Source organism: Megalops cyprinoides, chromosome 1 (genome assembly GCF_013368585.1).
Source record: "Megalops cyprinoides isolate fMegCyp1 chromosome 1, fMegCyp1.pri, whole genome shotgun sequence".
NCBI lineage: Eukaryota > Metazoa > Chordata > Actinopteri > Elopiformes > Megalopidae > Megalops > Megalops cyprinoides.
In genome coordinates this window covers 27,706,173-27,732,948 of record NC_050583.1, presented here as the reverse complement: position 1 = coordinate 27,732,948, position 26,776 = coordinate 27,706,173, and the positions used below count along the sequence as shown (strand labels likewise).

The following is a 26,776-nucleotide window of genomic DNA, read 5'->3' as shown; positions in this document are numbered from 1 at the left end:
TTTCCTTTCTGCTCCTTTGATACTCAACAGCTATGGGTCTGAACAGCATTTCTAACAGAGGGCTTTAATGGGTTCATGTGCTGCTGGTGTCCTTCTTTCTGACTGAGCAACTGAAGACCTGGGCTGGATAGCGCACAAGCTCTACTATCCACAAGTAAGTGGCAAATCCCATCCCAATCCACATTTTCAATCTTTTCAAATAGTGTGATAACACAAACAAATAAACTCTCATTGACCAAAAATCACACACACCTGACTGAAATCAGCAAAAAAAACCCTTCTGGCTTCAGCAGGAGATTTTCAGCTGCTTGTTGAGGTTTAAAGCAAATACGCTGAAGATGTAGTGAAACTTTCAGCTATATTGATCTATCTCTTTAGGAACCTAACATGATTCATAGCTAATTTATTTTGTATAGATATTGAATCATCCGTAGTCTCTTTCTTTCTACCTACATCAAGAAACCTGAGACTCAAAGGAATGGATTCTGCCTCTGCCACACACTTAATATGGAGCGAGCTTCCAGGTCCAACTGAGAACTTATTTTCCAATACGATCTGCCAGAAAAAGTGAGGGAAATTATGAGTCTGATGTATTTTTATTAGATTCTGGGGAAACGGAAAAGCAGAAGTTTCCAAAGGAGAAGCACACAGACATAATTACTTTTTTCCAGTGCTACCGAGGCGTTGTATTCCAATATTCCATATAGCAGTGCTGGTGTTCAAACCTAAGAGATCAGTGTGCTATGTAAGAAGTGGGGTAATAAAACTCAAGATGGGTTTTAGCAGAGGAGTTCGCAAAACATTGACATTTGTAATGCCTGTGTAAATATATAAATATATTGTCAGTTCAGTGTTGGCAGCCCTGATATCACACATGAAATACCCTCGCGGTGCTGGCACGTTGGCAAAGCGCTTGACGAACCCCAGGATATCGGGATTACGTGAACTCTCTGCATGAGACAAATGACTCCAAGTGACAACGAAGTCAGGCAGTCAAAGGAGATCAAATCAGCAGCTGTGGCTCAGAAGTAGATTTAAGCTGGCTGACTCATGGCCCTCGAAATCCCTCCTGCTCAATACAGGAGAGCTTACCCGCCATAACCTCTGACCCTGGCGCCACACCGAAAGCAAATCAGTTTGTTTATTGAGCCCATTCATCACGATTAGCGGGCTCCCAAATAGGCACAAATGAGCCAGTTAGACTGGGAGGGTGGCACCACTGGGTTTGAGAAGTTGAGTCTGAGCGGACTGCTTGCCGTGTCCCGCCCGAGGGCAGGAGTTCATGTGCTCATGTCACTTCAGAACATCTGTTTGATGCAGAGCCGTGCTAGAGAAAGGGACAGCGCGTGGTGAGCTGGTGGGAATCACACAGGCTTACTACACTGCAAACTCCACATAAGTGCTGGTCTCCTACCCGAATGCAGCACTCCTGTATCATCTAGGTAGGGCAAGGATGTCCTCATAGGTGAACAATATTAAGACTTTTACAAAAATTACAAAGTTACAACCTCATCCACAGTCCACTAGCAAATAAGGCATCCAGTTTCTACAGTTTAGTGCCATTGTACAAAAAGCATACCCCTGCTCACTGGAACACTGTTTCAATGGGTTCAGTTCACAGATAGACTTCCCGAGGACATATTTGATTTGATTTCATCATATGAAATCAAGTACTGGTACGTACAATTTGGGATCAATTGAACAATGTACTTAGTTTTACAGTCTGGGTACTTGGCAGTTTTAATTTTCTGACAAACTTCTGACAAAAGCTTAAATGCAACAATATTTTAATTGAAGTAAAAGTAAATTTTACATAGTTATTAACTAGAAAAATATCCCTGACATGACATCCTTTTTGGAGCAATAACAAGATATGAAGCCATATCATCAGGGAGAACAATTAGCAACAATCAACCTGAAAGAGACCAGTCTTAAAAGGTTAGGAAATATAAAGCTCTTATGCACTTTTCCTCTTAATTCAAAGGCAAGTCACTGGTCACCATGTATGGTTACACAATTACCAGGCCCCTTGCAGACTAACAACCATCCTAACAGTGCCAGAAGGCCTGCTATGATTGCTGTCATTGAAAACACTGTCATGAGAGTTTGAGTTCCATTCCCATTACAAAGAGAAGTAGTAGGAATATGAGATGACATCGTTTTCATAACAACTGCTGCCTGGTGAGGTCATTGCAACGTCTGGATAATTTAGCCCTTTCCCTACAACCTTACGCTCGCTGTTCTAGTAAAAAAAAATAAATAAATGGTATTTCCAGATGTAGCCCAGATTTTTCTTTTTTCTTTTTAACAGAAATAAAAATGAAACTAAAGAGCTTGCATCCAACATTTCTTTTTTCTTTATGTTGAAAGTATATTCCTATAGAAAAATACTACAAAGTAACAGGTTTTCTTTATATATTTATGCTAATTCATATAGGACCTATCTATCAAAACAGGGGTCTAAACTGTTTTTGCTAGTCACAACAACCCATCATGTGAAATTGTGAACTTGACAAAGCAGGCTAACACATCACCTGCACATTATACTGTTTAGCTTTGTTGATTTTTTGTAAATTTTGTACACATCTGTTTCAAATGCATTGCTTGGCTCTGCCCAGTTATGACAGTGATGTGTAGTGATGGTATCATATGAAGCTGTATGCCCCAGTATCACATGAGTTTCACAGCCTCACAATTCACTGCACAAGAGCCATGACCACATTGAGACAGCCCCCTTCATAGCAGTGAAGATGAATTGACTGTGTTACGTCCCTGAGGCCTCTGGTCACTGTGTCTTGGCGTTGTGCAGTGCTGAGAGCGCAGACATTGTATGCGATACTTACTGTGGCGGTACCGGAGACTGTCTGTGCGCTGCTGTCTGGACCACTCTGTTCACTATGCGTCTGCGCAGGGGGGTACATGTTTAATGTGTGCTCTGGGACAGTGGTCTGGCCTGTATAGTCTGGAGCAGGGTGGGGGTGGGGGGTCGTGTATTCAGCTGGGATGCCGTTCTGGGGGGGTGCAAACTGGGCGGAAGCATAAGGCTGTGCCATCGTTTCAGGAGGTGCTGTGGCGTCCTGATTACCCTGCAGAGGATGAGAGGAGAGAAAGCAAGTTAGTTCTTCAAAAAAAAAAACAGGAGGCCTGTTTAGCAAAGCAAACTATGGTGTTCCATAACGCTATAACCAGGTGGCATTGTATCATTAAGGTTGTAAACTGTTGCGCATTTGAGTGCTTTATATCTTGGAAGCCAGATTCACCCAGACATCCCTCTGAATTATATTAAACTTTTCCAAATGCTTCGCGGAGACAAAACAAGTAAACTAGACCAGTGGATGTGTTCTCCATTAAAATTGCCTAACACCTCCATTTGTCAAAGAGGCTTCTAATTTGATCTGGATCAATTCATCCTTCACTGAAACACTAGGATTACGCACTGATTAACCTTCCATTTCCAGATTTCTCACAACAACGATCTGCAACACTTGAGGAAGACACTAAATCCAAAGAAATTGCCATCTTGTATGCCACAGCTGAATGACTATAAACCTTCTAATTTAAAAGCAATCCAAATAAACACATTATTAATTAATTACGATGCATTTGCAGAATAATAATACTTTGTTTTCTTCTCAAAGCATAAAGTTTCTTTAGAGAAAGAATTAATCGTTAACATGAAAAATTCATGTGTAGGTCACAGTATCTTCATTTTAAATCTCTGTGAGAGAAGAAATATGATTCAAGACAATCACCTTTACCACCCTTTTCAGGTCCTCACAACTGAATCTCTGTGCCATTTCTTCATAATGCTACAACTCATGAATCTGTATTCAAAGCAGAATTATTGGTTATTCACCAAGGCTGGTGAATTATTGTAGCTTTTACAGGTACAAAATGGCCAGGTTAGTCAAAGTAAAACATATAAACAGGTCCACTGGACACTCACAATGTCAGAAATATTTCTTGAGAGTAACATGAGTGATGCTGCCATTTTTAAAATTCATTTCAGCTTATTAGCTGCTCATATCAATCTACATTTAACAGGAGTCATGAATCTCATGAAACAAAATGTGACACTGAGTTTGCTGGTTATGTCCACGCTACAAACTGTGTTGCTGATGTTTTCATTTGTCTCAGGGACACATGACAGTTTATTTGTTCAAAATGTTAGTTTGTCATTGTGGTACCTAAGGATGAGGCAGATACTCAGAATATACCACAACAGCTGGAAAAGAATTTTCCTTTCCCTCTGTTTTTACATTTGCCTCCATGCCTCCAAGTCAGAAAAAAAAATACTATTACTATATTACTACTACAGTTACAATAAGTTGAAACAAACCTCTTTTTTCGTAATAACGTTATGGTTAAAGGAAGTATTGTACCTGCAGGCCTCAATCCCAAAGCCCTACTCCCAGTTTACAAGATAAAATAGAGACCCAGGTATAGCATAGAGAGCCAATTGAGTTCTTATCTTGACTGAGAGACTGATGTCACTGTCTGTACCAGAATCCATGCACTCTGAGGTCCATTACATTATCCCCCTTTGAACACCCACAGCAACCTGAGCTGACCACTAACACTATTGCAACCAATATGGTCCTAACAAGCACTGGGCCCAAGGGCCTCAAAACTACACAACATAATTCTAGGACATGAGACATGATTATCCCACTATGCAAAAGACCAAGAGCACAGGGAGTCAGATGTCACTCTCTAAGTGTTGGAGAGGACTCATTTTTTGTCAAGAGCAGGCTGAGATTTATGAATGTTTAAATCAAGGAAACTGCTGTAGCAAATAATTTGTACCTTGAATATCAAGTATGCTAGCATAGCAAGATTGCTAACCCATTTGTTACCTTTTTGTTAGATATCTAGCTTTGCCAAACAAAACAGATTGGAGTTGCAAAATTGGGCTAGATATATGCTTGGTACTGACAAAAAAGAACAATGTGACAAGCATGTAATTTATTAGGGAAGACTGCAACCACTACCATTGTCTAACAAATAAGCTACAGATGACTTACTCTTCTTGATCAAAGAAGCAAAGCAAGCTACTTCATTTTAAAGCAGGATGCTCAAGTTAAAGTGAAACAATACATTTGTGTAAAATGACAGTGTAAGCTAAAATATGCAACCATGCAGAGCCTGCCCACAGCTTACCTAAGAGATAGATGGCTGTGTTGCAGTGTAGGTGAACTCTGGCTAAAAGAAGCAGGACTAAAGAGGGAGCCTACAAAACCACACAGTGTTCCAGAGTACCCAGAAAAGTATTTGTGGCAGAAGAGGTTTGGAGGGAAGTGCTTAGTAATCCCCTGAATTTTTGTGCATTTTGTCACATCTTTTTTCCCCTCATTACAGCATCTTCAAGCAAACTTCTGGAACTTCCCTGGTCAAGAATCTGAGCGTGTGTGTGCAGCACAAATTGCACCACTGGAAAAAAAAACAATACACATTAAAAAAGAATCAAGCATGCAGAGAGACAGTGATTCCACGCTCAGTAAATGGATCCTTGTAAAATTCCCTACTGCCTCTCCTTCCCTACTGCCTTCTCCTTCTATGCTGTTTGTCATTAACACCGTCAGCACTTTACATTACAAACCTGTCACTCTCAGCGATAACTACCGCTAATATTCAATTTAGAGTGCTAAACTCGCACACTCTGCAACGTACAAGTCTTAAGAAAGAAACACAGAAATGGAGAGATAATGGTGTCACTCCTGCATCACAACATTAGAATCCTCACTGGGAGCCCTCTACTACAATCATTATATCACTTCAGCACATATGAAGTTTCTGAGTTCCTTGAAAAGCAGTTGTTGGCAAGCAGAGGAAGAACAAAGGATGGCCGACAGTCAGACTAAGCTAAATGTTTTGGCCTGAAATTTAATGAAACCCATATTTGGAGCTCTAAAATATGCTTAACGTGGCAGTGTGCAAAATCCAGTGCTTTATTGCTTTCAGCTTGAAAGAAGATCCTCACCAAACCAAACAAAAATATTTTGATTTCCTATTGGTAACTGAAGATGACACACATTTAAACGTGAAGAAAAGACGATAAAGACCCCCTCCCCTAGTCATACTGGAATGAGTCAGATTCACAAAATCTGTTATTGCCAGTTAAGAGCCCCCAAGCATATCCTTCTCTGTGTCACATCCACAGGCCTCTTCATGAAGATTTCAGTGACAGTGGGTACTGCATGTCCCTGACTAGTTAAATGCCTATCAGCTTATCAACTTGCTATCTTTAGATACTGAAACATGCATAGAGATTGGAGTGAAATATAGAATAAACACACAGACGTTTTGAGCACAAAATATTCAAGATACAGACAGTAGGACTGCAAAATCAGCTCTGCTTCAAAAAGCAAGCAAGAAAGCTGACCGTTCATTTGCTTTGTCATTTTCAAGCTTTAATCTTAAAAAAAAGACTGTGAATTGTGAAGCAGATTTCCTTCCTCGTGACACAAGTTACATGAGCACAAATAACTGAACTCCAGCCCTGCCCAATCTTTGCTACAGCATCTGGGACGGAATTTGTTATCTTTGTCTTCTATGCTAATGCAAAGTACAGTTCAGAGAGAAGCCAGAGAAAGGGAGAGTGCGGAGGGAAAGTGAGGGAAAAAAGAAGACCAGCTGCTGATAGTGAAGCTAGAAAAAGAGTTGCACAAGGGGCTCCCTCTTTCTTCAAGGCACACTCACACGAACAAGGCTTCCCCTTTACTCCCCAGCCACAGCACACAAAAAAAGAGAGGAAAATAGGCGAAAAATAAAGAGAACATGCCCTGTTATTAAAATAACAGGGGAAAATACCTGCTGCACCATCTTGCTCCCTTTTTCCTCCATAAACTTAGCAGCTGCTCTAGTCCTGAGGCCCGCAGCATCTGCCCAAAGCCAGCATCAATTATGGATGAGGGCGTGTGTTCAGTGTTGTGTGTAGAGCGTGTGTGTATGTGTGTGTGCACGAGTGGGGAGGAGGAGGTAGGCGGGCACAGTGGTAAAGTGGGAGGGAGCTAAAGCAGGCATTTACCGACCTTGTGCTCTCCCTACCCCCAAACCTGATCCAGATGGGATCCTTTGCTTTCTTACTTCCTTGATTCTTTCACTCTTTGTCTTGCACGCTCCTTTTCTTTCTCTCACTCACGTATGCTCTTGCACTCATTCTCTCTCTCTCTCCCTGCAGAAAGCCTCATCCATTAATCACAACTGGCCCCTCCTCTTAGTCTATCTTCCCAATACTGCAGCCGACAACATTTCCTAGGGTAGGGAAATGGCATCTTGATTTCTTTAATGAGGGAGGATGTGTATGCCAGTGCGTTCAAGTACTTGTGTGCAAACCACTAGCATATTCAGCATATTAAAAAAAGAGTGGATTAAGGTTTCTTGCACAAACTATGGTATTATGGATGTTTGCTTGCTTGATCTTATATATGAGCATATTGGTCCTCTGCATGTGTGAGTATACATTTACATAGAAGAGGCTTTTTTCTTTAGTCGATTCTTTCACTGCTTTAGTTAACTGGTTTACGGATATTTTGGATGTTTATTCTGTTCACTGGTGAGGTGTATTCTATTTCTGTGTCTCTCTCCTTTTTGTGGTAGGTAACCAAATCCAGAATAATCGTTTTGTTCAACTAATAATCCAATTGTAATCCAATAGAATTATGTCAAATTAATCTACCCCTGCCAAAAAAGGAGGTGCATTTGCAGCATTAGTAGTTACTTGGCTGAAGGCAACTGCTCATGCTAAGCCTGAATTTAACATAATAGAAAGTGTAGGAAGTCAAAACAGAATATGTCATCAGATTATAGTCATAATGTTCAGATGCAATAATTTTTCAGCATTCATGGATTTATTCAAACAGTGCCCAGAACAGACTAGGTGACCAACTGAAAGACTGGTAATTCATGCTTAGAGGTATAAGAATGCAAAGAAATTAAACTTCTCTTCAGCAAGTATATTTTTTGAAGATGGAAAAAAAATCACCCCAAAATCTGAAGGTATCATTCATTCACACTCAACCAAAATGACTACAGTAAATAAAAGCGTACTCTAAAACATGATCCATACATTTGTCTGAAACGTCAGAGCTTTGATTCTCATTCTATTTTTAAAGCATGTTTGTTCTTATGAAGGAGCTTTGTCATGTGGCCTCCCAACAGAGCCTTTAAGGAAGCGATGGCACACTTCCCAGGAAGGGCACCAGCCTGTCAATGTCAACAGAGCCTGTGTTTCATTATTTTTACAGTGGCTGTGGAGGAGGTAATCCTGGTCAGTGCGTGGTGTCCAGCTGGTTCATCCTGTTACAAATCCTCTATTTACAGGCTTCATCTGTGGTCTGCTGGCCACTGGAAACTCCCAGGCAGCTCAGTCATTCCCCAGCAGCACTGTCTCAACCCACCCACCCACTGCCTGCTCAATCATCTCGGAAATTAAAACCGCGAGGAGTCTGCATTAGCTCCCTGACACTCCAGAAATTCCCTTTGTTTTCCCTCTGAAGTGCGACACAAATTTACAGATTTAGTGGATGCTTTTACATGAAAAAGAATAAGAGATGAGGAGATTCGTCAGACAAGCCTGATCTTGGGGAAAAAAAAAGCTTTTAAATAATGCAAAGCTTTCAAAGTGGAGTTATTGAGTTCCCAAATGGCTCCCGATACAAAAGGAGCTCTCCTTCCCACAAAAGAAGCCATCTCACTTGTGCTAATGTGACAGCACCCTCACACAGCACCCTCACACAAACGCCTGACAGGAGGGGGGTGGAGGAGGGGGAGGGCACTCAGAAAACGAGAGGCGCGCGATCTTCCAACCCAGCTCCATTTCTTATCATCTTGCGATTGGGCTCACTGATTTATTAATTCAATTTCTCCTTTTCAGATGCAGTGCAGTATATTTCAAGCACACACTTGAGTGCATGGTCAAATGAGACTGTTTCTCCTGGTTATACAAAGCACATATGAATGAAGATGCTGGAGGTTCTGCGTCTCTGAAAATGTCAATTTCAACGAACAGCCTGGTAACAGTAACTGGGACAGTATCCATAAAGGGTAAAAACCTAAGTCTGAAATACATGGTATAAACCCCCTCAAAATGTTAAGGACTTGTATTAAGCAAAGATATCTGTCTTCAGCTCACAAATAATATTATATTTTAAGATATGTTCCTTCCTTGGCCAAAGCTAAGTATTTACCTTCAGGACAAAATGAATATGAAAAACAAAAATGCATACCCATCACCAGTCTATTGTGTATAGTCTGCAGTTAATCTTCTCCTTGCAATTTTTTTTAATGTTGCAGTACTTGCTAATAGCCAGAGGTGTGAGTGGAGAAAGGTAGTTCCAACCAGAAAAAAAGTGTTATAAGAAGCTAGCTTTCACAGCTAACCTTTCCTTTCCTGATTAATTTGCTGGAAAATAATACAATTTGGATAGTAATACAGATACAAAATAACTAATATATACACTATATGGACAAAAGTATTCGGACACCTGACCATTACACCAACAGGGACTGTAATGACACTGTATTCAAATACATATACTTTAATATGGAGTTGGTCCCCCCTTTTGTAGCTTCCACTCTTCTTGGAAGGCTTTCCACAAGATTTTGGAGTGTTTCTGTGGGAATTTGTGCCCATTCATTCTGTAGAGCATTTATGAGGTCAAGCATTGATGTTGCACGAGAAGGCCTGGCTTGCAATCTCCGTTCCAGTTCATCCCAAAGGTGCTCGATGGGGTTGAGGTCAGGGCTCTGTGCGGGCCAGTCAAGTTCTTCCACACCGAACTCATCAAACCATGTCTTTATAGTCCTTGCTTTGTGCACTGGGGCACAGTCATGTTGGAATAGAAAAGGGCCTTCCCCAAACTGCTGCCACAAAGCATAGCATTGTCTGAAGCATTAAGATTGGCCTTCACTGGAGATAAGGGGCCTAGCCCAAACCCTGAAAAACAGGTGTGGCCAAATACTTTTGTCCATATAGTGTATATATAATGTAATTTAGATAAATACTATTTATTGATCTGTAGATAAATATGTTGAATTTAGCATGGATGAGTGCAATAAAACCTCAAGTGAATTGTTGCATAACTAATTTGACTTGTAGATGACGCTACATGTCTTGGCTTCTGAGAAATATAGGCTTACATTGCAATCTGTAAAGAAGTCATCAATATTTTACAGTTAATTACTAGAATAACAAACTAGAATTATGACCTTGTATGCGATACAGTTATTGAAATGGTGCAGTGTGATGCATATCTTGAAATGAAATCCTGTCTATAACAAAACAAATCATAATTAAACCATATGAGAAAGGTGTATGATTAAAATACTTTACAGCAAAAGACTGAAACAGCAATAGGGCTGTGATCCTGTCTAGTGAATCATTAATCAACATTTGGCTGATTTAATTTTACCTTTATAACAGTGTGTCAGTTTAGCCAAACAAAATCAGTGTATTATATGTGGATAACACTTTAGCAGAAATTCTCAGAAAAAAAACAAAAAAAACAAAAAACAAAAATAATACTAAAAAGAGTAAAGTAAAATAAAACAATAGGTAATCCTGTGTTTCCTGTGTTGTGGTGAAATATAGCTCTTTCACTGTCTCCCAGTTCTTTCATACATGCAGATTAATTATGAACACTGTTTACACAAGGTGTGCTAATTAAGATTTAGCCACAATTACACTGTCTTGCACTGTTTGATCTGAGAATTAAGCTGGGTATGGACAAAATGAAACATTCTATTCTATTGTGAACAGGATGGCTTGCAGGTGGAATTCAAAGACCTCAGACAGGGCTCTGTCATTTAAACATGTTCTGCTTAAAGCCCTGTTAATAGGTCCAGTGAATTGAAGAAACGGAAGAAGGAAAAAAAAGCTGAAATTTCATTTGTGCAAACATAATTATAACATCCCTTAATGCTGCTAATGTCTATAATGTTCCCTCCTCAATTCAACCTTAGCAAACTAGGCCTTTAATCCTCAGAAGCACGGCACAATGTCAGGGTACCCTAACAGTTACTGTGGCTCATCTGTACCCTCATATGGAGCACTAATACAAAACCAACCTGCAGCAACATGAGTCAGGGTGAAGTCCAGGTTGTCCCTTGTCACAGCAGTGAACCACCAGGGGTCTGTGATCAGTGACATGATCATGTGGAAATGGGGCATGGGATGAGAACATGGCATCATCTGGGGCCTTGACCACCTCCTGTGAGATCTGCCTTTTTTTCACTGAATGCAACAGCCAATCACAGTTTAACCCTCTTTCCTCCTCCCATTTGGAAAATAGGTGCTCTCTGCCATATGCATGCTCAGAGGAATGGGGACATTTATTTGACTCAAATTTGCCAGCTGTTTCTGGGCAGAATAATGTGAACCATGAGCTCAGGAGGATTGGCTCAGCTGGTTCCCATTCTGGTCCACAGGGCGCCTCTTCAGCAGAGTCCTGTTGTGGTCTCCCTCCATATCCTACTAAAACCACACATAGAAGGACCAACTTCTCAACTGCAGAACCTAGTCAGCAATTGGACAAAGTGCTCTCACTCTGATGTCACAGTTAACATTAATTAACATCAGACAACTTCAAGTTTGCACAACAACCACCTTTCACCCCAAGGCATGTTATTTATGCCAAAGTGGAAAATAAATAAATAAATAAGAACGGTGACCATTCATGGTTTGACAATGAGATGAATGATTTGATGACAACCCTTGACTTAGAACTTGTATGTTCTCCTCTATTCAAAATAAGGCAATAATAAAAATGTTTGATCTTTGCAAAATGGTAATGCATTGCAATGGCCTTTTAAACACCTGAACAATGCCAAGCAAACACCAAAAATTAGCCTATGCATTTATTTTCTCAGCAAATGGTACACAGCCCTTGTTTATTTTCTTTCTGTGCCCATCACCATCAGGTTAAAAAGGGTCAGTGAATGTGTTTATGCAGGAAGCCTCTGAGGCTCTCAGTGCCTGGAAGGACACACAAACAGCCTTGAGTTAATGGGCGAGCCCAGTGGACCAGCCACACAGTGTCTCACCTTGTCTGCTTTCCATTACCATATTAGCCCACATTAGGAGTGAGTTCTCATCTGGTAACACAGGGCCCCTCTGCCTGAGGGTATTAGCGTGTGATGCAAATGAAGATGTAAAGAGGAATCAGTTCATCAATCACAATCACGCGGGGACGTTGTGCAAAGCAAGAGGATTAGCTCTCTGGCCTTGTGCAGGTCCCCCTCCTGTCACTGTGCATCTTTAATTAAACATCGTTTAAAAAATGTACGCGGAAGCAGCATCCAGTGAAGTGAGAGCCGTGCAGCCATTTGCCAAACCCCCATTCTTCACCCACAACCCCCCCCCCCCCTCCCCCCCATGCTCCCTCTGCTCTTCCTCTCTCCCCATGCCCCCTCTTGTGTCAATGGCATGAATCAAACTCGTTCCGGTGCTGAAAATCCAGTCAAATGGCGTCTCTGTCGGGGTAACCTTAATGAGCTCAAACGCCACCAGATGGGAAATTGGAAACTGCAGGTACTCCACTCAGCGCGCAGAGGCCTCTAAACCTGCTCTCTTTCTTTCAAGGCAAACAAATCCCTTTCTGTTATTTATCTGACAAAAAGGCAGATTTTATCTGCAGGTCAAGGGATTTGAGGGAAAATAGCAGCAAGCAGATGTGCCCTGTTTGTAACTTGCCAAACGGGGAGACTGTCCCCGAGCAGTTTAATTAGTATTAAAGGCTGATCTGGATTAAGCGGTGTGCTGTAACAGACACCAATCCTGTCAAGTCAATACCAATAACAGAGGAAATCTCTCTGTAGGATCACACAGAACGCACTTGAGCCTCCAGTGAGCGGATATCACAGCACTGCGACAGCAGGCTACCTCCAGCATTTCCAGTGTGAAATGTCCACCTCAGATTCAAAGCATGCCTGTCCACAGAAGTACAGCCTGGTCATCAACACAGTACATGATTTATGCAAAGGTTTTCTTTTGGAGGACATGATAGAAAAACACAGTACCCTCCTTGTGTGCAATATGTTGGGCTCCTTCTGATTCCACTAGCAAGAGTGGGGATGTGCGATGTGGCACATCAAGCACACAGTCCTTCAGAATGCAAACACAAATGTCACTTGCATGAGTAGGCTTCTCCCTGTGGATAACATCGGATAATTTCAGTCAGATATACCACAGGTGCAGTCTCTGATGTACCTATATAAAAGACACCTTGACCACACCAGTAAATTTAGCTGCCTATTAGGACTGTGTATGCATTGTTTGATCACAAGTCCATAGTATCCTCCCTGCTGTTCAAGCAGGACAAATCTGAATTCTATTCTTAGTCTCAGGTCTTCTGTTCTGGTGTACTAAACTTGCCGAGGTTCCACAGGGTCAGTCCGGCCTGGTCATTTTCTCCAACTGTGCTTCACTTTCCTCTGCAGCTGGCTCTACCGCAGAAGTAAAATAGCAAGTCTCCTAAACTTAGCTCGGCAACTCATTACCACAAGGTCATTTGTAAGTATGGTTTTGTCTAATTTCTTAGCTGTGAGCTGGGGTTGGGTCCCAGGAGCAGCCCAATAAAGTGGATACAAGCCCCCCATGAACTGCGCTTGCATGTAGTCACTGCCATCTTAATAAGGTGAGAGCTATTCGCCAGCCCCAGACAGATAGCAGCACAGTCCCCACCATATGGCGACAGCCTGGAAACTGTCAAACTCACTTAGTGGATTTTATCTTTTGGGACTCAGTCGGGCAGGCTGGAGTGGAATAAATAGAATGTGGCAAAGGTCCCTAGGCAAAGGTTGGGACAGACATGAAGTGCTACTTCTCCTTTCTCCTTTTAAACATCTCATGGTAGGTATGGGTACCCAGCAGCATACTATTGTGGTGAGAAGTGAATACCAAAGCAGAACTGTGGTTAGTATCATGGGTAAATATTGCTGATAGAAGTAGATGTTTGTTATTTAAATAATGTACAAAGCACATAGTAATAAACTGTTTCAATATACAGCATTGATGACACATATTTTAGAGGTTTCTCAAATATTCTACTTTGTTAAACAGACATTATGCACAATATGGGGAGATGTGCTCTACATGGTGCCTTCAAAATGCTGCTGTGTACTTTACACTTTAATTGGCCTCATAATTACTTCCATGTCTTTAAATATTAACACAATGTCACCACCTGTATGTCTGTTCATGCTACATTTTATCAGGATTTGTGTCACACGTGTCTAATCATGTATTTTATTAAAAAAGTACTACAATTTTTTTTAAAAAGTAACTACTTTGCAGTCAGTCATAAGCTGCCTTCTTGCTTTTACATTTGTGGAGGACATATGATGCCAAATAATCTTCAAAGGTTTCTTTTCTCACAGACAATGTGAGGATGCTTCCGGTATCTCTGAGTCATGCGTGCTGCTGTCAGTCCCAAATCAAGGAGGTTGTAACTAATCTACCGTGAGTCATCATGTCCCTGTTTGCTAAACCTGGACCTGTGGACAATGGGACATTCTCTACCAAGCATGAATGTGCAGTTGTTACTGATCAGAGACATTACCAGTGCAACAAGTATTCTTTGTCAGGATATTTAAAGCATGAGGAAATTTAACAATAACATAAGCAAAGATATGTCAATTTACATGCTTCATAAATGCCTATACTGCCACACTGTTTCCTATATGTTTTTGTAGTCATTTGCATGTTAAATGCCATCAGTTAAAATTGATTTGACCATAGTATTGTGTTGTATTAACCAGATAACATTAGACTGCTTTTTTATTAGATGCTGACAAAACCCATATGAATGTGTGTTGTGTGGGAACTGCTGTTTGTCTAACAACAACAGTATCAACTGTAATTACAGGTATACTTGTGAGGAACATGTACTCTTAATTGTTGTGTTGTAGCTTGTACATCAGTAAATGTAAATCAGTGAACTTGAGGACCCCTAAAGCGAGTCTCCGCTGCAACATAAGCACACTGGACAGAGAAAGTAATTTTTCCCCCTTTTTCTCTCTGGTTTAAAGAAGCATGTTGAAGGAACATTCATCACATATCCTGTTTGACCTTGGAATCATGTCATTTACTCCAGCAGCTCTGTCCGCACTATATCTTACGAACAACAGAACGGTTTAATATATATTACCTTTTTTATAGTTCAGTGGCTTTTAAGTAGGACCATCTTCAGCTTTGAAGCTGACTCTTAAATTCCTTCCAGCTCCTCCAAATAGCATGGACTATATATTATCTGCAGATCAATAGATAGCTGAGCAGCCTAGACAATAAAACTCTTTGATCACAGAGCTGTGCTATTTTTACTGCATGCTAAACAGGAGAAGAAAACAAGAGAGAAAAGAGAGAAAAATAAAAGAAATTGGAAGAAAAAAGCTTAAAATTGCAAACAGATCTTATGGAGCCTCGGATGATTATGTCATGAGGAATGGTATGAAGTGTATCTCGGCAAGGCATGACCAGGCATAATGATTTCTGGAGTGGCCACACAGGTATGGTGTGAGCTGAACGAATCTGATACAGATGGACAACCTTGGATTGTGCAGAACGGACCGGGAAACACAGCTGCATCTGCCAGCGCGTGCTTTGTAGCACTCTGGGAAACCATGGTGGACGTGCTGTACTCCTAATCGATTAGTTGACGTATAATTTCCCGGATGTTGTCCGCACTGCACTTTGCACAGATGATCAGAGGTTTTTACTTGTGTACGCCTGAGTATTGTGCATCTGTGGCTAATTTTACATTCAACCCACCTTCCAACTGAACTGCCAATTGCCTCTAAATGATGCACTAATCAAATGAATACCTCTGTTCACACACCACAGTATTTTAAAGAACACATAATACGCTTGTTACCATGGGCAACAATGAGGTGGTGCCAGAAATAAGCAGGTCCCAGCCAACTTTCCAGAAAAAAAATTAATATGTCTTCTGATACAAGTTTTGATAACCTCAGCATTGACGCTGCCTGTTATCAACTGTCTTCCCATTCTGTATTTACATACTGTATGTATGTTTCAGATCATACCATTTTACAATGCATCAAACATGTCTGCAAACATAAAGTCAATATTTTTAATGTAATTTTAAAAATCTGCATTTATTAGTTATTCTACTCTATGGAATATGTTGTCTCAAAGAGAAAAAAGCAAATCTATTGTCCCATCCATCCATGCTACAGTACAGTGCAGTCCAGCAGGTCATAGGAATGCAGCTAAGTGTTAGAGATTTAGAAAAAAAAAGAAAAATAAACATCTGAAGGAAGAGAAGGAGAGTGTACCTTTTACCTGCAGTGGTCTTTAAACAAGCGTCTTATGTATAAATCATTCCTTTCATAAGAAAAGCACATCTACTAATATGGTCTGTGAGAATGCACACGCTTGTGTCTGTGTTTGTTTTACTGAGTGTGTTTGAGTGTGTGTGCACAAAGAGCAACAAGCTGAAATCCCCCTCCACCCATATTGAGATTGCTGGCTCATGGTTTAAGTCCCTTTGGATATGCTCAGTCGCAATCTGGTGGAGAGAAAGTGCTGGAAATTAAATGTGTGGTGGATGGAATCCTGGGGGTTTACACAGGGTTATCAGGGTTTTCGCCTATCAGCTGCACCATCATTCACTTCATGTTTTCTGTAAAGCGCTATAAACTGCCAGATACATTTCCAACCTCAGTGGAGATCTCCTCAGGGGTCCTGGGGGCAGGTAATTTCCGAGGCTATAAAGAAGTGTTTTCACTGCTGTCCCTGGTTCCCTTTCACTTGATTTACTCAGGTGTTATCCACCGAGTGTAAGCAGACGTTGCTGACCTAAATTATTGAACTTCAGACCCTCCTCAGGCCCTGCAATCTACCCACAGACCAAACCTGAGCAGCAAGTTATGCTGGGAACTGCAGTCCCATTAAAAATATTCCCTCCCCACCCCAATATAAATACCAAGAAATGGTTCAGTTCATTTCCTTTACTGACTGAAATAAATGAAATCCATGCTTAAGAACCCTTCCAAGACCTTGATTTTGCATAACTCATCATTCTGTGGATAGAACCTGCTGTTGTGAGTCAAGTGGCCCTTTCGCACGTAACTTATTTTATGCTATGTAGTGCGCCTGTTACTTTACATGGGTCATTATGTTTTCATTAGTGTTATCTAGCTTCTCATAGTTTTCACCGCTGCATTTGCGATATTTTTTTAACATTAAATCACTGTTTCCTAAAAGCTAACATTAGCTAGAATTTTTTCCAATCTAGCGTTCTACTCGCACTGGTTCTACCGTATGTGCTAAATGGCTAACCGGGGTGACCGCACGTGCGAAAGGGTTACATGTCTATGCAATCATACATATAGCACATAACAGGCACACAAAGGGCCCAAGTGTGTAGACAAACTGCTGTAAAGATGTTTGTTCATGGTGCACACTCATATTGACTTAGAATGCCACAACCACATGTTTCAGTTCATCCCAATGGACCTTTAATATTTTCTCGGCATATGAAATGTGGCTTAGGTATGGTCTTCCTATTTGTGATACAAGCAATTGCGTCAAAGCAGACTTGGATACATTAGAGACAAAATTGTGTTTCTCCTCCAGAAATCTTTGTTTTTGAAGTGATGATGTCATGCAGTTCCAATCTCTTACACAGCCAATAATCTCACACAGAAAGCCAAGTATCTGAAGTCCTGCTTACTGTTGGGATCTGTGTTGAAGATGATAATAATACACTGCTGGAATGTTTACTGGGAACAATACAGAGCAGGAGAGACAAAGAGGACAGCCAACAGCCGACCTTTGCACCCTGAGCTTGACAGTGGACTGGAGTTCATTGCTATTCACTCTCACAGACAGAATTTCTGTAAATATTTGGAATGCGCTATGGATGAGGCCACTCTCAGTCTCGATTGCACAGTGTTGTGACACGATATCTTTGCTTTGGGAACCTCAGATCAAAGCTCTGTATTTACCCTAGAGCTGATCTGCACACAAGAGCAAAGAGATACATCGGCTCAGCATGCACAGTGGAACAGTTCTGCTAACACTGCTCTAATTATCACCAATATCTTACGCTCTCTTTTCACTGATATACACGGTGCACTGTCCATGACCTGCTCGAATCCATCGTCACAGACCTACTTCACTGTATCTTCTGAAACATTTATAAAACAACCCATCAGACATTATTTAATCATAATAAAGAAAGCAAAATAACACCAGGAGCAACAGATCAAAATGGAATACAACCCAAGCAACACACTATTAAACATTGAAAGGATAATATGTTTTCTAGATAATTGTATGCACCAGCCTACCACCCGTGTTTGAACCCTGTGAGTAAACATCACTCTATACCATCCCTATAGTGTTCCCAAGGCAACCAGTGTGTTAGTGTGCCAGAGTTACAGTAAAAACATTTCACTGGACAATTTTAGAAAATGGTTTCTGATCCAGCTTTATAGCTCATTAATGGTAAAATGACACGACTGAATCATTCTCTTCACAAATCAGTGAAAGAAAATGAGGATGTTTGGCAAAATGTGTGAATCTGACATAAATTCTTCCTTTGCCTACCTTGAAAATTCCATGAAGTCCTAACAGTGTGGAGTGTGGCTTTCACAAGCCAAAATACAAGCCTGACATTTCAGGTCTGCTGTTATTTATATACATATTTACTGCTGCCACCTTCTAGCAGCTGTGAAGAGATCAGTAGCGGGCCCACATATAAACTCACAGAAATAAAGTAGACTTCTCTCGCTTTCATTATAGCCTGACATTTCAGTACAAATATATCCACTGACGACTCCTCAGCTTTTCCAATTGCTCTCTGACCACTGTTGAGGTATGCTGCGCGCTGTAATGGAATCCCACTCTCGCTCTCTCGCCTTTTTTTTTCCCCCATTCCCTCTCTCATCCTCCTCCCTGCAGCGGCACCGACTCCTTTTCTTCTCACCCAGATGGTACAGGTCGCTTCTGGCACATGTAACAATTACAGAGCAGCTTCTAACACTTAAATGAACCCTCTGCAACACCCCACAGAGATGTATTAGATTAGGGAATTGGGAGATGAGTGATGGGGCTGGCCGGTCCTTGCCGCCAAGGTCTGAGAAATAAGCATTCGGCACATCCTGCATATTACAGCTCCAGATTATGGCGGTACTGATGGAATAATGCCAGCTATACACAGTGCTATAATTGAACTGTCAGGAGCAGGACTCCATTAAACTGAACCTTATGCGGAACTTCAAGCTAAGGCACCCTCTGAAGCTGATATGATCTGGGATAAACAAGGACTGAATCCATATGCTGATGAGCCGAACATCATGAATACACAGTCACTGTAGCCAATTTTGAATTCGTTTGATTTGTATTTGCTGCCCATGCTTAGGAATAAGGCGTCTGGTTGCCTGAGAGAATTTCACCATGATTTAATAAATGTCAACCTTTGGTAAAGGTTTGGCAGAATTATTTCATTGATGAACATACATTCCAAGTGATCAGGGCCATTACTAAATAAAAATACTGAATCTTCTCTCGAAAAAAAATGTCTTTGAATGTTCCATAGAGAGCAAGGAACATGAACCATAGAACCAGCTATCTGTAAAAGTAATTTAACACTTAATGCACACAAGTTAATACTTTTCCACTACTCGCATGCTATGCATTAACACAAGGAGACTTTTGTATGGGTGATATCTAATAGGATTGAGGGGCAGAGCAGCCATGCAGCATCTGAGTGTCAGTCATCAGTACATGAGTTTGTGTTAGAGTGTGGCCTTGACCATGTATGACGACAGTGGTTGCCATATTCATATTCATGATCAATCACAAATTCTGTCAACCTCAGGAATAATATGGAAAGTCAAGGTCAAGGGTTCATTGCCTGGTCTTCATTGGTCTTGATCAGTTATACTTGAAACAACACTGCGTGACCAGGACATACTTCAAGGTGTCATTTTATATTTCTTCTTATTGAAATTAGGAGGCCATCTGTCCATCACACTACCTTGTTGTATTAAGAATGAAAATCATTTAGGCTACCTATCATATCCTACCTTGGGAGGATCAATATGCTATAATGACATGACAGTATCTGTTTTAATCCATAATCTAGAGACAGGCAGTGTGTAAAAAAAGGAATCTTCCTAACCTGATATCTGCAGTCTTTTAACAAAGGTGTGATTGTGTTTCCGAGCTCATTTCACTTTGTTTCAATTTTTTCATATTTCACTTTTTTTTTTTTATTAAGAAAACATTGCTAACTATCACTCATCCCATCTGTGCCATCTGTAGGCATACCTGCAGTAAACAAAACCACATGCTACAGAGCTGGCCCAGCTGAGGCACAGGCAGACCTAATGGGGAAAAGGCTGTGGTCTTTTTCTCTCAAAGGTCGAGGGCTTCACAAAGCAAGGGGTCAGGGTACATAAAAAGGATAAGCAGTGAACATTTGGTTCCTGCTTAGCGCAGCAGCTCTGAGCGTTGGAGAGACAGCTGCCCCTGCACCTGGTTCCCCTGCCTCCCTCCCAGCAGCCTGGTGCGGCCTTTATGCAGTGCTCCACAGCCAGGAGCCTCCACTGACACATTTCAGCCCAATGCACCACAGACATGCCCCGAAACAACCAGCAGACACACGATCCAGGGGAGGCTTTCATATATTTCAACTCTCTCTCTCGCCTAATGACGGTCACAGTGAACAGGTGCATCCTAAGGTCGGGCACCTCATTCTGATCCTGTCAGTCCAAAGTGTTTCACTTTGGAAGCAATTAGTCCTTCATATGCACTTCAGTGATTTTCATCTTCATCACAGTGACAGTACATGTGTCACTCTCTTCTAATCCATCTGTGCTACTCTGCTTTCTGAACATGTTTACCATTCAGGCCATTGCCTCCCCTGCCTCAGAACAGGCTCTCAGATTGTAATGCAGCATGTTCCATCTTTACACATCAAAATGTCTACATACCAATGACCTTGCAATATTAGTGCAGTTATCATAAGCTATGTGAACTGAAACCTCACACATTAGACAGCCTAAATTATTCAGATACAAAGACATGATGAGGAGAATAATAAACAAGGTGGTTCTTATTAATATCATAAAATGTCTCACAAAAAATAACTGTAATAAAAATAAAACATCCAATTCAAATCTACATCATAGTGGCAAGTGCACCGCGGCGTAAACAAATATGCAGTTCACTCTGGGAGTTAAACAGTGAGCCAACTGAGAGCCCCATATGGACCATCCCAAAAGTAAGCCTACTCCTCACCACCTCACACCAGCACACACAGCAGGCTCAAAGGTCTCTGAAGCTCTCTTACACAACAGTATCCTCCCCCAGCTTTACAATGCAATCCAACATGTCCAGATCTTGTATCACTGCAGGAATGTGTCAGATTTCGATTAGTGGTTACAACTACAACTTTCTTCTTCATTCCCGAATGATGGACAGTGACTACCGGTCAGTAAAACATTTATGACCAAGACTTCACAGACCTTTTTTCTGGACCTGTTCTTTGCTCTTCCACTCCCTTCCTTTAATTTTCTACACTTTCTATCCTCTTCTTGTTCTTCATCCCTTTTTCCTCCCCGACCAGCACAAATTCCATCAAAAATGTAGCAGGATCCCTGCCTCATCTGTTTAGGCCTGAAGCTAGTTGCAGGGACAACTCATTAGGGACCCCCTCATTAAAACCAGCCCCGAAGCGAAAGCACTTTTAGAAAGCTCCTCTTTCTCTCCCTTTTTTCTCCTCCATCCCCCTCTCATACATTCTCCCAGCCCTGCTTCCTCCACACAGAAGTTTAATGATTTTATACATTGTTACGACTTGCTTTTCAAGCCAACATTATGAATACACCCGTCCTATATTGGCACCTCCGTAGAGCTGCCAAATGTAATATGATTTATTTAATTTATATTCCCAGTGCCAGGTCAAGTGTTGAATTAAATATAATTCTGGAAACAGCATCCTGAGATACTTAAAATCAGACTAAGTGTACATGTTGGCTTGGCTATTTTTAATGGTTTGTTTTGAGTAAACGCCCCCATCAAAAACCCAGGGGCCAAATAATCATGAAAGGTTTTCTTTCTAGTCACGAAGGTGACAAGCTACTATGGTATGGACAGTTTATTTTTTATGTTTCTTTTAAATCGAGTAAAATGAAAAAGAGGGTAAACAGCATTTGCAGACAGCACTGCAATACAAAGATTCCATCTAATAAGGCTGGCTAAACTGTTGTACATGGCCACTCTGCTTGCACAAATCCTATGAATTGCTTGCTAATTAAGCAAATAGGTGACAGGATATAAAACTCTTGACTTCTAAGTACAGAGACACCATACAAAAGGTGGGGATTAGGTTTATTTTAATGATGCTTTTGATGATTATCTGCTCAAATCCAGGCGAAATTTGCAGAAGGGTTCTGTGCTTTACTGTGCCTCCCATCACCAGGCAAGAGATGTCAGATCTCCCTTGTGTCCCGCTGCATTACATAACACCCTCACATGAGACCGCTTCAGGTTGATACCCTGCTGGCTTCCTGGTCCACAGCCCTGCACGACACCACTGCAGGGCCAGTGTCTGGGTCTTTCTCACTCACTCACTCAAACACACAGACACACGCACACATACACGCACGCACGCACGCACACGCACATACACACACACACACATACACACACACACACACACACCTAGCGATAAGTGTGGCTTCTTATACGGAAATCAATGTCAGCACATCTCATCGCCAGCCATACCAGATGCTGTGCAGAAACTAGACGAGTCACTGACACTGTGCTAACTAAAAAGATGTACGATAGAGAGAAATTGTGAACAGTGCACACCAGGAACATATGTGTCTGTGTCTCTACAGCTTCTTCAGCTCCTCTCTCTGCACCAGAGCACGTACTATTCCCTGGAATGTATGAAGCTGCTGACTGGGAATACAGAAATCCCCTGGACTCTGACAGGACATCACTCTTGGAGAAGTTGATCGCAGCTGTTTAAAGTCTTATCTAGGCCTTGGCCCATCAAGGCTGAGTCTATTGAATTATTGACAAGCTCTTGCTGTGGTGTGAAGGGACTGAGTTCTTCTGCTGGCATTCAATAAAGATGAAATGGAGATCCTCTCAAAAGCTTACTTTAGCATGTCAAAAGAGTTTTAACAGGTTGGATTTAAAATTCTGTAAAAGAATTCATTAGATTGATCAAATCCTCCAAGCTGGTACTAAAGTAATATTCAGCAAACCTTTTGATGTTAAAAAAAAAAGTGTTATTCAATTCTGTGATAACATTGGTCACTTTAGTAAGTTCGAGAATTTACAGTATTCCGAAGGGTGATAGCTTGCCACCTGAATATCTGACTCCTGCAAGCACAAACACCCTTTTCCATACAAACATGACAATCCACCTCATTGTGTTGCACTCATTGAAAAACTGAAGAAAAAAATGTGTTGGTAACACTTTACTTGAAGTGGGATTATGTAGCATCCATAAGACCTTAATAGGCATGACACACAGGAATGCACAACAGTGAGGTTTTTTTTGTTTTTTTTTCCCCCTTAGGAAAAGTAACTTCTGTTGTGTCACTTTTGTCATAATGCTTATAATTACCTGCCTTGTGTATGCTTATAACAAGGGTTATGGCCACTATCATGCAGACTTTAAGAAAAGGTTACCTTACATAAACTCTTCAATACTACTGGCAGTATTCAGTTCCAGAATTTAAGTCCCTGTCAAATCAATTTCTGCAGTCTGTCTCTTCATAATACATGAGAAATCAGGTGTGACACTATGTCCATTCGAAGCTTTAGCTGTAATACATTAATGTAAAAGTATATTGATTTGAAATTTCTGCACCCCTACCCCTCCAGATAATGAAAGCATTCACATTTCAACTAAAAATTTGATTTGGAACATTGCAATTTTCGTGCCATTTATGTGGTTTGAAATCAAGTTATGGCTTTTAGTAGTGACACCAATATAAAATATAACTAAGTCAAACAGTCCAATCAAAGCTTAAGCCAGCTTAAGCCTTATGTATAGTCATATTTAAAAAAAAAAAACAAAAAAACACAAGTGGTCATGACCAAGGAGACACTGTTTATTGATATAGAGTTTGTTGGATTCTAAAACAAAAAAAAACATCACCTTGTTATTATGACATTCTCTTTCAAATGTGTACCTGTCATTAGTTAAGTCTATTAACAGGTAATGTCAGTATTGAAATATACAGATCTATATTGTAATGAATGTTCAAGCAAAGTTTCTCATCGAAGAATCATATTCAGGCTTCTCTATCAGTTATGACAAAAAATTAAACAATCTGTTAACAAACATGGGTAAACAAATAAGCATGCTATTGTTTCCCTCCAAGCAGAGATGTTAGCTACTTATGGTTAGCTATGATCAGAATCATTTTACAAAGCTGATTACAGTAGTTAGCTGGTTAGCTAGGTTAACTACATCTGAAATGCTAAATGTTTTATATGTGGGTTTCTTCATTTAGGTTATTAACATTTTTATTAAAAGAAGTACTGAAATGGCATCGTATATGAATGGTGGTTGATGCCATCTTGTTTGGCGTGTGGATTTCAATTACTCATCGCTATCCCATAACTAAGACATGAAAAGCGGAAGCCCTCCGGCACATTATTTAGCTTTGTGTATGTTTATTGTGAAAAATGGTGAATCAAAGTTAAATATATTATGCAAGTAGTGTAGACTTGACACAAAGATTTTGCACACTTGGAGGAGGTGATGAAAAAAACAACACTAAATGAAAAAAAAAAATCTGATACAAGTTTTTTTTTTTTTTTTACCTCAGTGTGTCCAGCTCATTACAGGCCTGTTCATCTGGACTTTTCACTGACACAACAAAACAAGCTAATTTAAGTATTCAAGTAAAAAGGGTGTCAACATAAATTTTGATCAAAGAAGAGAACATAAAGCATCACTTCCCCTGTTATTAGCAAGGTAATCATTCAAATAAGTCCTGCACATTGAATTAATTTGCTCATGTTAGCATAGCCTTTTTTATCGACACACTCTGAATTTCCTTGCAGCCATACACCAATGGGTAAAAAACTCAACAGAAAAAAAAACATAAATAAGGGGAACACTTTTCTGATCATGTTTTTTTATTATTCTTCATATTCTTTTATTTATCTTATTCTTCTTATTCTTTTATTATTCTTTTACTATTCTTCTCATGAAATTAATACTTGAGTATTGTATCAAATAGCTGAAACAAAAAGAACACACTTTGGAGAATTAAGTAACTTTAACATTCAGAGAAATGAATAGCGTTGTTTCAAAGAACTGTAAAATTGAAAAGAAATGCACAGAACTGTTGCGAGTATATATATATATATATATATATATATATATATATCTTATATAAATATCTTATGTGTCATACCAAAGCAGTGATATTATTCATAACACAAAAAAATGACTACTGTTGAACAAAACTACAAGTCCCCATTTGTCAAAACAAACCAGCTACAAAGGAAAAAAAAAGACAACTTAAACTCATTCGATTTTATAAGGTGAGCCATTGACTTTGGATGCATTTACTGGGGAGCTGTTGGTCACAGCCAAGAAGGTGGTCCTGTAATAGAAAACCAGCCGGGCCCCACTAACCCGCTGTCTTACACACCATTACAGCTGAAGAAAAAAAAAAGCTGCAGGGAACACCCCCCTCATCACCTGCTGCTAGCTGCTACTATAGGCAAATTGGTAGTGAGGATTAAGTGGGAAGACTATCTCAGGATCAGTGTCAGGCTGTAGGAGGACTCAATTTGGGAGCAATCAGGAAGTGGTAATCACTTCCCGGCGAGCTCTCGTGCTCCTCAGATTGGGAATCGGTACACAAGCCACGCTTTGCACCAAAAAAAATAAATAAATAAATAACTTGCAAATCCTGCTCAGTGCAGTGGAAGTAAAATCATAAAATATTTACATTTAATTGAATGAGGTTTTATGCGCCCTGGAAACAGTCTGCAAAGGATAACAGTTATTGGCAACTAATGTGTCAGCCATGCAAGCGACTCGGTAATAAATTATGCAGCATTTTCCTCCCTCTCTTTTTACCTATGTAGCAATATGGATAACTGACTACATCCCGTGTTTAAACCTGTGCATTTCAATTGCCTCCTACTGAATAAAATATTAGCCCTGCTCTTATGAGAATATTTGTTGTGCTTTATATTGGGAATTGTCTTTGGAGACAAGATGTGAGAGAATGATTTAAGTGGTGTCTGTCTGCTCAGTTCATATATATAGCATCCAATTAAAGATGATCCTCATCTTACAAACCTATTCAAGGCCTTCTTTAGAGCCACACTCAAAACCAGACTCAAAAAATGGAAAAGGATAAATCAGATTCCCCTTTCTAACAACAGTAATTACACTGAAAAAGAAAAATGCACTAAAAAGTTGCTGGTACAAAATGGTTTCTATTGCATGTTTTCTGACTTTGGCTATTACATAAATTTCAACTGTAAACACAAAATGTACCTTTAAAAAGCATGTGAATGTTATTTTGAATAAGACATTAACATAGTAGGTTAAGAGGCACTGCAGTGGTAGATGGCGTAAAACAATGCAGTCACAATAAATTGTTTCAGTTCTAAACAGTTGGTTTGTTTAACTCATTATTGAGCAACTCTCCTTTGTTTTTCAATAAAAAAACATTGTTTTCTTAACAAAATAAGTATTCAGTACTTATTTTTATCTTTATCAGACAACATTCAGAAGAAAATAGTCTACAAATC

General features: G+C 40.3%; 1 protein-coding gene across 16 annotated transcripts in view; it reads right to left on the bottom strand.

Moving 5' to 3' along the window:
- The window catches only part of LOC118775956 (RNA binding protein fox-1 homolog 1), a 206,753-nt gene that overhangs the window by 67,894 nt on the left and 112,083 nt on the right, over nucleotides 1–26,776 (bottom strand). For 14 of the 16 annotated variants that reach the window (XM_036526029.1, XM_036526037.1, XM_036526006.1 and 11 more), the window contains exon 2: nucleotides 2,844–3,086. In XM_036526029.1, coding sequence (XP_036381922.1) covers nucleotides 2,844–3,086 — 243 coding nt within the window. Of the gene's footprint in view, nucleotides 1–2,843; nucleotides 3,087–3,752; nucleotides 3,776–6,810; nucleotides 6,898–26,776 lie in introns of those variants that run through there. The other 2 variants (XM_036526014.1, XM_036526066.1) reach the window with 2 other exon arrangements.